This window comes from Taudactylus pleione, unplaced genomic scaffold, assembly GCF_031769625.1.
Source record: "Taudactylus pleione unplaced genomic scaffold, aTauple2 ptg000026l, whole genome shotgun sequence".
NCBI classification, from domain to species: Eukaryota; Metazoa; Chordata; class Amphibia; order Anura; family Myobatrachidae; genus Taudactylus; species Taudactylus pleione.
In genome coordinates, this window is record NW_028284428.1 from 11,362,952 (window position 1) to 11,376,757 (window position 13,806).

At 45.9% G+C, this 13,806-nt stretch overlaps 1 protein-coding gene across 6 annotated transcripts in view; it reads left to right on the forward strand.

Annotated features, from left to right (window-relative positions):
* Positions 1 to 13,806, forward strand: part of ADGRG2 (adhesion G protein-coupled receptor G2) — a 278,970-nt gene that overhangs the window by 245,695 nt on the left and 19,469 nt on the right. For all 6 annotated transcript variants that reach the window (XM_088451625.1, XM_088451627.1, XM_088451628.1 and 3 more), the window contains 4 exons: positions 271 to 380; positions 3,810 to 3,934; positions 4,201 to 4,472; positions 13,311 to 13,410. In XM_088451625.1, coding sequence (XP_088307751.1) covers positions 271 to 380; positions 3,810 to 3,934; positions 4,201 to 4,472; positions 13,311 to 13,410 — 607 coding nt within the window. The remainder of the gene's footprint in view (positions 1 to 270; positions 381 to 3,809; positions 3,935 to 4,200; positions 4,473 to 13,310; positions 13,411 to 13,806) is intronic.

Here is a 13,806-nt window from a genome sequence, read left to right on the forward strand (position 1 = left end):
TGCCACTATCCCTAGATAGGACGTTGAGATGGGGAAGTGAGCAAAATCCATGCTGCTTAGAAGTGCAGCAACTACCCCAGAAGTCACCTACACTTCCAGAAATAAGTAGGAAGGACAAGGAGGAAACTTTCTCCAAGCCTCAAGTTTACTGTACAAATACTGACAGGTCCACAGAACTTTAGGAATTACATGTCCAATTGTATTTCTAAGTGACAAGTTTAGCAATTAAATCTTTGCAGACACCTAGATAACTGTATCTTCTTTCAACAGACGGAAGCGGTGGCTGGGCATCAGATGGCTGTACGGTAGCCAGTATGACACAAGATAAAAATGAAACAGTCTGTAAATGCAATCATTTGACCAGCTTTGGCATATTGATGGTGAGAAAAATATGTTTATGTATTTACTCAGGAACATAGGCAATGGCATTATGGGCCTGATTCAGAGCTGTTCGCTATTTGCGGTCGTTCGTTCAAAAACAAGGGGTGGCTATTCAAATGATCCGTTCGCAAATTGCAGTCTGTTCACACCTCTAAGTCTGAACGAGCGAGCAAAACATACGCTCGTTTATTTGTTAAAAACGCCCCCTGGCCGCTCGCACCATAAGTCATGTCCGCTATTTATTAGATTAATCGAGTACATCGACCAGCGTATGAACTGCTCGCTATTCTTGTGGTTGGTTTTTGCTACCACAATCTTGCGAGCAGTTCTGGCTATAAAATAACCCAGTGACGTGGTCAATGACGCTGCTGTATTAATTATGCACACCCATAAAACGCCCGTTTTGACCTTTAAGCACGCCTGCGTTCGGATCTCCACTCCCCATTTTCAAGTACCTTCCCCTGTTACCACCCACATACGCCTCATTCTGTCACTCAAAATAGCAGGCATTCGCTATATTGCGAGCACATGAATTTCGGCCACACTGACTGGTTCGCGCATGCGTATAACGATCCGTACGCATGCGCAGATGTGCGAACATCGCTCGGAACGAGCGTACTGCCGCTAGCGAGTGGCTCTGAATGAGGGCCAATGTCTTTATTTCCCCTCTTATAGCCTAATTTTGTTCATTACTAACATATGTATATAAATGTAAGATAATATCTCAGCATATTTAAGAAAATGTATCTGGAAACCTCAATGAGAAGAGTTGGGTACATTCCCTTGAGACAATAAACATATAAGTACAGTAGGTATGGACATCATTGATCTTCCAGGATAGATCTTCTCTATCTACATGTCCGATACATCACAATTATATTTTGCCTTTTAATTATTTATTTTAATTGACCCTGGAGATATGTTTTATCAATTGGATTGATACTATAATCGCAATGGTGACAGCAAGTAAGAGGTCCCAGCGCCAAAAGAGTAGCAGCAGCATTATGTGGAGATGTGTCCCGCTGGGGACACATCCCTGATCGGTGCTGGCTTAACCGAGCATCAAGTCCCAGCACCAGGGCAGAAGCAGCTACAGTTTAAATTTGGCAATGGGACCCGATGCTCCGTCCCAGCTTTAGTCAGAGACATGTCCCTGCGTGTTGATGAGCTTAGAAGATGCCGAGCTGCCCACGGAGAGCGCCCTGTCAGCCAGGGGATGGGGAGGAAGAAAAGCAGGCAGTGTGAGATGCAGGTTTTGTGAGAGGGAAGCAGGCAGTGTGAGGTGCAGGGCGCGGGAGAGGGAAGCAGGCAGTGTGAGGTGCAGGGTGTGTGAGAGGGAAGCAGGCAGTGTGAGGTGCAGGGCGTGGGAGAGGGAAGCAGGCAGTGTGAGGTGCAGGGCGTGGGAGAGGGAAGCAGGCAGTGTGAGGTGCAGGGGGGTGAGAGAGGGAAGTAGGCAGTGTGAGGTGCAGGGGGGTGAGAAAGGGAAGTAGGCAGTGTGAGGTGCAGGGGGGTGAGAGAGGGAAGTAGGCAGTGTGAGGTGCAAGGAGTGGGAAAGGGAAGTTGGCAGTGTGAGGTGCAGGGGATGGGAGAGGGAAGCAGGCAGTGTGAGGTGCAGGGGGGTGAGAGAGGGAAGCAGGCAGTGGGAGGAGCAGGAGGTGGGAGAGGGAAGCAGACAGTGTGAGGTGCAGGGGGGTGAGAGAGGGAAGTAGGCAGTGTGAGGTGCAGGGGGGTGAGAGAGGGAAGTAGGCAGTGTGAGGTGCAGGGGGGTGAGAGAGGGAAGTAGGCAGTGTGAGGTGCAAGGAGTGGGAGAGGGAAGTTGGCAGTGTGAGGTGCAGGGGATGGGAGAGGGAAGCAGGCAGTGTGAGGTGCAGGGCGTGGGAGAGGGAAGCAGGCAGTGTGAGGTGCAGGGCGTGGGAGAGGGAAGCAGGCAGTGTGAGGTGCAGGGCGTGGGAGAGGGAAGCAGGCAGTGTCAGGTGCAGGGGTTAGGAGAGGGAAGCAGGCAGTGTGAGGTGCAGGGCGTGGGAGAGGGAAGCAGGCAGTGACAGGTGCAGGGCATGGGAGAGGGAAGCAGGCAGTGTGAGGTGCAGGGGGGTGAGAGAGGGAAGCAGGCAGTGGGAGGAGCAGGAGGTGGGAGAGGGAAGCAGACAGTGTGAGGTGCAGGGGGGTGAGAGAGGGAAGTAGACAGTGTGAGGTGCAGGGGGGTGAGAGAGGGAAGTAGGCAGTGTGAGGTGCAGGGGGGTGAGAGAGGGAAGTAGGCAGTGTGAGGTGCAAGGAGTGGGAGAGGGAAGTTGGCAGTGTGAGGTGCAGGGGATGGGAGAGGGAAGCAGGCAGTGTGAGGTGCAGGGCGTGGGAGAGGGAAGCAGGCAGTGTGAGGTGCAGGGCATTGGAGAGGGAAGCAGGCAGTGTGAGGTGCAGGGCGTGGGAGAGGGAAGCAGGCAGTGTGAGGTGCAGGGCGTGGGAGAGGGAAGCAGGCAGTGTCAGGTGCAGGGGTTGGGAGAGGGAAGCAGGCAGTGTGAGGTGCAGGGCGTGGGAGAGGGAAGCAGGCAGTGACAGGTGCAGGGCGTGGGAGAGGGAAGCAGGCAGTGTGAGGTGCAGGGGTTGGGAGAGGGAAGCAGGCACTGTGAGGTGCAGGGGTTGGGAGAGGGAAGCAGGCAGTGTGAGGTGCAGGGGTTGGGAGAGGGAAGCAGGCAGTGTAAGGTGCAGGGGGGTGAGAGGGAAGCAGGCAGTGGGAGGTGCAGGAGGTGGGAGAGGGAAGCAGACAATGTGAGGTGCAGGGAGGTGAGAGAGGGAAGTAGGCAGTGTTAGGTGCAGGGGATAGGAGAGGGAAGCAGACAATGTGAGGTGCAGGGGGGTGAGAGAGGGAAGTAGGCAGTGTGAGGTGCAGGGGATGGGAGAGGGAAGCAGGCAGTGTGAGGTGCAAGGAGTGGGAGAGGGAAGTTGGCAGTGTGAGGTGCAGGGGGTGGAAGAGGGAAGCAGGCCGTGTGAGGTACAGGGGGTGGAAGAGGGAAGTAGGCAGTGGGAGGTGCAGATGTTGAGATGAAAGCAGAGGGTGAAACTCAAAATCTCTAAATATTGGGGGGCGGTAAATTAAAATGTCCATACACCCACTTCACTTCACTTAAAAATTCCCACTTCGAGCACTATGTTATAACCTTTCCTCAATAGTGTCTCCATTGTAACTGTTTTCAGCTGCGCATGTGTGCCTTTTTCTACCTATGCAACTGCACATGTGACCTTTTCTACATAGGCAACAACAGCTTAATTATGGGTTTTTGTTGCTGATAATTTCTTACTGAGTTAGAGGGGAGCAATGGAGGTTATGCGTCAGGATCGCTTACTACTCGATATGCCGTAGAATATACATGACATAACAGTGATTGATTGAATGTATTACTTATTTTATTTGTTGCCTTTTTATCGTTTTTTAGGATGTAACACCTAATACTCCAATTAATTCAGAAGACACTTTGATTCTGACGTTTATCACTTATATTGGATGTGGGCTTTCGTCGATATTCCTCTCCGTGACTCTTGTAACCTACATAGCCTTTGAGTATGTCTACAAATCTGTCTAGCAAAGAATTTAAAATGATTATATATTTATGAGTAATATTTATATTATGATTGTCTCCTGTGAATATCAATTGCTTCAATATTCAGTAAACTGGGCTTGTCATTATCACTTAAAACTACAGTATACTGGTGTGTCAACATTCCTTTACTAGCAGGTATTAAAAGATTAGAATGCAGTACTTTTATTGAAATAACATATCATTTATTGCATGTTTATAAATATAGAATTTTTTTTCACTTTTCAAGGAAAATACGGAGAGACTACCCATCTAAAATCCTTATTCAGCTTTGTGCCGCACTGGTTTGCCTAAACCTCACGTTCCTTCTGAATCCCTGGATTGCGCTGTACAGTGACATCCCCGGTCTCTGCATATCTGTTGCTGCATTCCTACATTACTTTGTCTTGGTTTCAATTACTTGGATGGGTCTTGAAGCTTTTCACATGTATCTCTCTCTTGTAAAAGTATTCAATACTTATGTACGGAAATACATTTTAAAGTTCTGCATTATTGGTTGGGGTATGTATTCTTTGATCTAGTATTTCCTACAGTGATAGGAGTAATGTATGTCTGTGTTGTTGGTTGTTACCTTCTTAGTGTAAACCTTACTAAGACGTAATACTAAGATTATGGTATACTAGAAATGTAAATTTCAACATGAATTTTAGAAATTAATAGCTCATAGTTATATTTTAGGGATAAAATGTGCCATAAAATGTTTATTTTCATTGGAGCAGAAGCTGTCTTATTACTTTTGTTTCTCTCACTAAGGGGTCATTCATTATGGTCATTCATTGTGATCTTCAACTACGTACATACAGAGCATCTGGAAAGTATTCACAGCGCATTACTTTTTCCACATTTTGTTATGTTACAGCCTTATTCCAAAATTGAATAAATTAATTTTTGTCCTCAAAATTCTACACACAATACCCCATAATAACAACATGTAAAAAGTTTTTTTGAGATTTTTGCAAATTTAATTAAAAAAAAAAAAAACTAAGAAATCACATATACATAAGTATTCACAACCTGTACCATAAACCTCCACATTGAGCTCAGGTGCATCCTGTTTCCACTGATCATCCTGGAGATGTTCCTACAGCTTCATTGGAGTAAATTCAGTTGATTGGACATGATTTTGAAAGGCATACACCTGTCTATAGAAGATCCCACACTTGACAGTGCATGTTAGAGCACAAACCAAACATGAAGTCCAAGAAATTGTCTCTAGACCTTCGAGACAGGAATGTCTCGAGGCACAAATCTGGGGAAGGGTACAGAAAAATATCTGCTGCTTTGAAGGTCCCAATGAGCACAGTGGCCTCCATCATCCGTAAAAATGGAAGAAGTTCGGAACCACCAGGACTCTTCCTAGAGTTGGCTGGCCGTCTACACTGAGCGATTGGGGGAGAAGGGGCCTAGTCATGGAGGTGACCAAGAACCCGGTAGTCACTCTGTCAGAGCTACAGCATTCCTCTGTGGAGACAGAACCTTCCAGAAAGACAACCATCTCTGCAGCAATCCTCCAATCAGGCCTGTTTATTAGAGTGGCCAGACGGAAGCCACTCCTTAGTAAAAAGCACATGGCAGCCCACCTGGAAGTAGCCAAAATGCATCTGAAGGACTCTCTGGTCTGATAAGACAAAGATTGAACTCTTTGGCGTGAATGCCAGGCGTTATGTTTGGAGGAAACCAGGCACTGTTCATCACCAAGCCAATACCATCCCTACAGTGAAGCATGGTGGTGGCAGCATCATGCTGGTGGGATGTTTTTCAGCGGCAGGAACTGGGAAACTAGTCAGGATAGAGGGAAGATGAATGCAGCAATGTACAGAGACATCCTGGATGAAAACGTGCTCAAGAGCGCTCTTGACCTCAGACTGGGGCGATGGTTGATCTTTCTGCAGGACAACGACCCTAAGCACACAGCCAAGATATCAAAGGAGTGGCTTCAGGACAACTCTGTGACTGTCCTTGAGTGGCCCAGCTAGAGCCCAGACTTGAATCCGATTGAACATCTCTGGAGAGATCTGAATATGGCTGTGCACCAACGCTTCCCATCCAACCTGATGGAGCTTGAGAGGTGCTTTAAAGAGGAATGGGCGAAACTGCCCAAAGATAGGTGTGCCAAGCTTGTGGCATCATATCAAAAAGACTTGAGGCTGTAATTGCTGCCAAAGGTGCATCAACAAAGTATTGAGAAAAGGCTGTGAATACTTATGTACATGTGATTTCTTAGTTTTTTTAAATTTGCAAAAATCTCAAAAAACTTTTTACACGTTGTCATTATTGGGTATTGTGTGTAGAATTTTAGGGCAAAAATGAATTTATTCCATTTTGGAATTAGGCTGTAACATAACAAAATGTGGAAAAAAGTGAAGCGGAGTGAATACTTTCCGGATGCACTGTATTTGCCCATCACGGTAATCTCAACATCACACCTCTTTAGGGTTCGAGGAAAAATTTGTCATGTAGCCTGCTACGATGTGCCAGTCACAGCACATCACGGCCATCTAGTTTAATTGAAATGCCTCCTACATGAAATGTAAGAAAGAAACTATATTATATGAATGCTAGAGCCCCTTAAAAGCAAACATGACCCTTTAAAGAGGATGTGTACCGCCAACGGAATCACAATATTTATTGGAAGCAGCTGGCGCACAGCTTGAAGAGGGCATCACAATGTGATACCCCATCAAATGTATGTGTCCCCTCCCTCTTTAATGTAAGGGTATAATGGAGTGCTTGGTGCCTCTACACATATATATGTAACATATTTAATTGGTGGCACTGGACACTGGGGCAGTGGCTGCAGGTACCTGCGCGTGGGTGGAAAGTTCTGGCAGTCCATGTGCCGGATGCACAGAGTCCCGCGGCCCCAGCGGGAGACATCCGGCACTGGGGCAAAGTTGATATAGAGGAGCATTGACTGATCGTCTGTTGGTGGTGAGCTGAGAAGGGGAAGCCGAGCTGCAGAGGGCCGCTAACGGAGCTGCTGGAGAGTGCCGGCAGCTTGGTGCACTGAGTGCTGACAGCCATTAGAAGGGAGGAGTGGAGCTTTCTGACCCGCCTCCTTTAGTGAGTAACAGAAGCCAAAGATGTTCCTGGGTGGAGCCACAGTTAGATGACAGTGACTGGAGGCGGACCCGGGTGGAGCTAGAGCAGAGAGACAGGCAGGTTGATGAGACAGCTATGACTGGAAGGGAACTCGCACTGCTGCAGTGACGGGCAGAGCAAGAGAGCCGTATGTGTAACTATGGTAAGAAGAGATTACCAAGCACCTTCCACAAAAGCAGTCACAGACATTTACGAGCAGAGAGATAACCTGAGCAGGGCTGTCTTAACAGCAGTGTGGGCCCTTGGCAAAGCAATGCACTGGGGCCCCTACCCACCCATTCACGGGAAAAAAATGCAGTGTCCCTTATACAGTGACCCCAGTAGTGGTCCTCCCTGTGTAGTGCCCCTTGTGCGCCCAGTAGTAAGCCCCTTATATAGTGCCCCCAGTAGTAGTCCCCCCTATGCAGTGCCCCTTATATAGTGCCCAGTAGTAGTCCCCCCCATGCAGTGCTCCCAATGGTGGTACCCCTTATGCAGTGCCCTTTAAATAGTGTCCCCAGTTGTAGTCTCCCCCCATGCAGTACCCCCAGTATTGCCCTTTATATAGAGCCCCTGATAGTGGTCCCCTGATGCAGTACCCCCAGTGGCAGTCCCCCCCTATGCAGTGTCCCTAGTAGTAGGCCCCTCCCCTTGTAGTGCCCCTAGTAGTAGTACCCCCCCTTGTAGTGCGCCTAGTAGTAGCCCCCCCTATGCAGTGCCCCCAGTAGTTGTCCCCCCCCTTGTAGTGCCCCTAGTAGTTGTCCCCCCCTTGTAGTGCCCCTAGTAGTAGTCCCCCCCCTTGTAGTGCCCCCAGTAGTAGTCCCCACCCCCTTGTAGTGCCCCTAGTAATGCCACCCACAGAAGACACACACGTAATTAAAAAAAAACACTTACCTGAATCCCCACTCCTGCTCCCGCCATCCGCTCCTCTGTCCGTCCTCCCGGGCCGGCCCGCTCTGAATTATGGGAGAGACGTCATGACGTCTCTCCCATTACCCACTGTGGGAGCCGGAAGATGGAGTCCGGCTTCGGCAGTGGGCGCAGCAGTCTGAGAGTCTGACAGACTCTCATTGGCTGCCAATTAAAACAAACATACTGCTGCTGGCAGCAGTGTGTTTGTCACTGTGTAGTGCTGACTGAACTCTGTCCGGTCAGCACTACACTACAAGCGCGGTGCAGCTGTGTAACAGAGACACAGACTTCCCGCATGGTTGCAGCCGAGGCGGCGGCGCCCTGCTTGGCTGCGTACCATGGGGGGTCGCTCGTCACAGGGGGGGAGGTCGTTCGTCACAGGACGACGACGACAGTGCTTTTAAAAAAAAAATAAAACATTTACTCAGTGGCTTCAGGGGGCCCTTACAGCCCAATGGAAGAGACGGCCCTGAACCTTAGCAGCTCTAACAAGTGGTGCACCGTCTATCACACTCACCCCTTCCATCATCTTGGCTAGCAGTTCCCTCCAGTAATAAAAGTTGAGATCAGAAAGTTTAGTCATCTGTAAGTTAGACAATATTGTGTCACTCACCTTCAGAGAATAACAACACAGCAGACAAGTGTTCACAGATAGAAGCAGGGCTACATAAATTATACACAAGTGTGGATTGAAAGCAGTCAGCCCTTTGATTCAGCAGTCTAGGAAAACTTCCACCTTCAGCTACAGGATCGTACAGCACCATCAGGGTTAATTGAACTGCCTCATCAGTCTCTTAAACCCAATTTATTACCTTAGCAGCAGGGCCGGATTAACAATGGGGTGGGTGGAGCTACAGCTCCAGGCCTCCCATGAAAATAGGCCCACAGGATCCCCTGCAGTGCACAGAGTGTTGACAGGAAAAAAAATTCCTGTCACCACCAACAGCCCAGCACATTATCCTCGGGACCGGCCACGGCATTGTCTAGTCCATCCCTTGATCACCGAGGCTACCCGAAGCCCCGCCCTCTACTCGCGTTAAGCTCTGCCCCTACTCATGCTAAGCTCCGCCCCCGTATATCCGAACCTGTGTGACTCACTAGTGTGGAAGCCCCCTTGTCTCAGTAAACTCTGCCTCCTGGTGGCCCTAAGCTCTGCCCACGACCTTACAAAGCTGTGTTCGCAGAGTGGGAGCCCCTTCTCACTCTAAGCTCCACCCCCTGGTCACAGTAAGCTCCGCCCCCAGAAAACGACGCTATGTCACCAGTGTGCTTATGTTTTAGCCCCTGCCCCCTGTTCTTGATAAGTTCTGTCCCTGGTCACCTGAAATGTGCCACTAGTGTGGGAGCCTCCTGGTCATGTTAAGCTCCATCCCTTGGTGAGACTCAGCCATACTGTAGGTGCAGGTAGCCCTTTTTTTCTACCAAAACCCTCCTGCTATCTAACAGCGGCAAACATCTGAGTACATGGCAACCATGGAATCGAGACCAAATACCTGATTGTAAACCTGCAACCCACGAGGGGTGAGTAGTATATTCAAATTTTCCCTTCTTGGTTTTATTCCAGCATATGGTAATTTAATAACATCAGATCACTCGCAGTCCTCTTTCAGCATGACTGATATGCTGTGTACAAAACATCCCTTGGACAGTCCCCATAAGGTTAACTGTGTCAAAAAACATTTAAACAGGACACCCCAAAAAAGTACTTTCGTTTTGCAGACGAAAAAATAATAATTGAGGGACAAACTTTAAAACTAGCGAAATAGATTCAGAGGGGGAGGGTCCCCAAAGTATGCCCCAGGTGTTTTTTTTGTTTGCAGGTGCTTGCAGCAGGTGGATTTTTCACTTTTTTTTAAATATTCACATTAGCAACTTTAAAATATGCAAGCACCCATTTTCATGTAGCCCAAATTTGCTGGGGCTGCTTTTTTTTTTTTTTCTCAAGTTGCTAAATGCTATTCTTCACTAATCTTCCAGAAGGTGCTAGTTAAATGCTAAGTAGAATCTGATTGGTTGCTATGGGCAACATCTCTTCTAAAACTCACTTCTAAAAACTCTCACTTTAGTAAATATACCCCTTTGCCTCTGGAGATAGCATTCTCCAAAAGCCTTGAGTGCCGCCTGGGGTGTTTGCTCAGGTAATACCTGTTGCTTCCTTATTAATTGTATATATAATATTAGATATTTCTTTACTTGCGCTCTGACTTGATGCTCTGGTGGAGGCTTCCCAAAGCCTCTGCATGGAGAATCCTATTTAACTATCATTGTAGAGGTACTTGTACTGCCGCATTACATGTTCTGTTAGCAGTACTGTATCTCCGGATGGTAATTAACAGATTGAGGGGTCTATTTACTAAGCAGTGTCAGGAGACAGAGTGAAAAGTAAAAAGAAAGTGATAAGGTACCAGCCAATCAGCTCCTGTCATATAACAGGCTGTGTTTGAAAAATGACAGTTGGGAGCTGATTGGCTGGCACCTTATCACTTTCTTATCACTTTTCACTCTGTCTCCTAACACTGCATAGTAAATAGACCCCTAAGGGGTCTATTTACTAAGCTTTGTTAGGAGACAAAGTGAAGGGATAAAAAGGTACTAGCCAATCAGCTCCCAACTGTCATTTTTCAAACACAGCCTGTGACATGGAAGTTAGGAGCTGATTGGCTGGTCTCCTAACACTGCTTAGTAAATAGACCCCAAAAATTGTTTTTAGGAAAAGACTTTTGAGATTTTTTTTTATCGTTTTAAATATTTTTTTGTTTCAAACTTTATTAGATTTTTTTTTATTAACATGTAAAACGAAATCCCAAATAAGCTCACACATGCACATCTGCAAAGCAATAAGTTGACCCATACCACCCTGGTCTAGTATTGCCAAGTAAAGGCAACAGCTAATTTATTAATTTACTGCAGTGGCTAGGGATTAGGGAACACTTATACAAATATGCCGATAATCAGTGAACAATTATTGTTTTTTAATACTTTAAACTATTCTAGCAGTCAAGGAAAGGCAGACAATACAGTTCTCACCCTTTCACAACCCCCCTCCCCCCCAACAAAAAAACCCTTTTTTTTTGTTTTGTTATAGCTCCATTATGGAGTGGTTGAAGGTAGGAGCTACAGTAGCAATACCCTTCATAGAGATAGCCACACCTGTGGCACAGGCCACACCCACATAAGACTGGTCACGCCCCCACATCACGTCACACTGCCGCAGTGCTTGTCACACTCCCTGCAGCGACACACAATAGGTCCTTCATAATTTTCAGCTCCAGGCCCATGTGGATTTTAATCTGGCACTGTTTAGCAGGAGTGCCTGTAATTAGGGAGGAATTCAGCTAAATCCAATGAGGCACGATCGTGTTTGAATAGACAGATATAACGTGGGTCTCTCATTGCTATAGTGCTGTTACATACAGTATTGCAATCTACGAAATCTGCTACAGTTGCAGCATAAGTTGTAACAAGTCAGCCAGTTAACCTCATCAGTAGGATAATTCAGTAAAAGGAAACTGTAATTAAAACAGAGCAAAGCCATAGACTGGTGCGCAGGATAAATCTCAGCAACAAAGTTGACAAAATGGATAGTGTACACACTGGTCTAGTTTACCTTAAATCGCCCGGGCAATGAATTGTGCACCGACAGTAAACACAGCGCTGAACTTTTAAACTTGGACATAATTTTCTAACTAGTGGGAACTGGTAATAAGTTATAAGGGAAGTTAGAGTTCCTTTAAGGGGTGGGAACTACAAATTAATTGGGAGTAATTTGCATACCTATGTTACTGTTTTGGTGTTCTTTATTATCTTAGTTGATGACAGTAATTTAATCTGCTAATGTGATGTGTTAAATGCACTAACCGTTAAAAACTTAGTGTTCCTGTCAAGTGTTGCGGTTTTGGTCGACATTGAGTTCCAGTGTAATAAAGAAAGTGTAATCTTGTTCACCGTGTGCATCACTTATAAACAAATTGTAAAACTACTATCTATTGACATTGCAAGATCTTATCTTATTTACTTGTTTGTCTCACGTTATACATGAATAAAGAGCGAACACAGTTCATTACAGATTGTATATTTTTGTAATCGAAGCCCTTACCTCTCTGTATAAAAACCAAGAACCTATCCTCAATATTATCTGAGTGTTCTTCGTGGTACCATGATTTGCCAGGGTATCACAACAATACTAAATGTGAGCTGATCACGTGATTCTGACATTCAGTAATCTGACACAAGCTTTAGCCATGGACTCTCCTCCGATCTCTCTTTGCATAGGCAAACGCAGGGGGGGTTTCCGTCTGCCTGGAAACCCCCTCCCCAGCCCACACCATGACCACAATAGAAATAGTAATATAATGGAATTTTACTAGTGCTGCATGTTCTTCTCAGTATCATAAATGAAATAAATAGCACCATCTGTGGATCTTTTAACATGTATCAGCCAGTAATAAATAACCTGTGCACCAATCAGGGGATTTGGAAAACATGCACTGTTAGGGATGCACTGCTATAGAGCCCAATATTTACATATATGTCCAGGGCAGTGCTAGGTTCTTCTGCTGCTCCCCCAGACTCCCGGACTTGCTCCCATGCCCTGGAATGGTGCTCCCATCTAAAATAAAAACATTCAGCTCAGGCAGGATGGCCCTACTGCCGCATTTAATGGCTTACTGTGATCTCTGGTCCTGTATATGCTGGAATTATGACACACAATACACTTTGTATGACGCATATTAAAGCTGGATAAGTAGTAATTATGCCCTCTTCATGGACTGGCCACAATCACTCTAAAATCAAGCATTTGGAAACCCCCCTCTAGAAATCCTGCGTTTGCCACTGCTTTGTGTCACCCACATTAACTCTAGAATTTAAGCTCTAGCATGCAGGGCAATCTCTCTTTCTGTGGTTTCTATGTAACTATGAAATCTGCAGATCATAATTATGTGTATCTGTAAATTTGCATATTTGTCTATAACTGTTGTTATAGATCCCTGTAACTCCTTATAAATAAAATATAATAATAAAAGGTACACGGTTAAGCATGGTGTAAAATAACCAGCTTTTCGAAGGGGAAAACTGGTTACCGAATGCGCATTAAATCACTTGGTGGATAAATATTTTCGGTCACCATCATTTCATTATCTCTATCCCACTGGGTGAAATAATGTCATTATGGTACTTATCTTTCACGTTTTCTGCTGTTAAACCTTGCAATAAATATTGCAATTCAGCCATAATCCATCCCTTTAAAAGATGTAATACCGCAATGTTTTACAATATCCCTGTTTATTTAATATGTTGCATATTAGGTTTATATCTTACAACAACTATTCTTTGTTTCACGCCCAGGAGCTCCTGCTGTGGTCGTGGCAATAATACTTGCAGTCAATAAAGACTTGTATAAACTCAAAGTAAGCGGGACTTATCCAAATGGATCAGCAGACTATTTGTAAGTAGAGACAATCATGTTTTCCTCCTGTTATTATTATTATCCTTTATTTATATGGCGCCACAAGTGTTCCATAGCTCCTTACATAGTACAAATGAATGAACAAGAAACCAGTGACTTACAGTACAATACAATACAAAGAAGGACAAGGTTTATATACACATGGCTGCATTAGCGATCATAACACTCAAATAAGCAACAGGGCATAAGTGTTAGGTGCCCCAGTGGGTAAGGAGTAGATGAAAGTATATGTAGGGAGAAGCACAAGAGGGTAGAGGGCCCTGCTTGTGAGAGCTTACATTCTAATGGGGAGGGGCAGATAAACAGGCATGACACAGATGGGGTAGACAGAGGAAGAAGCATGTAGCAGCAAGTTAGGATGATAGCTGGAAGGCT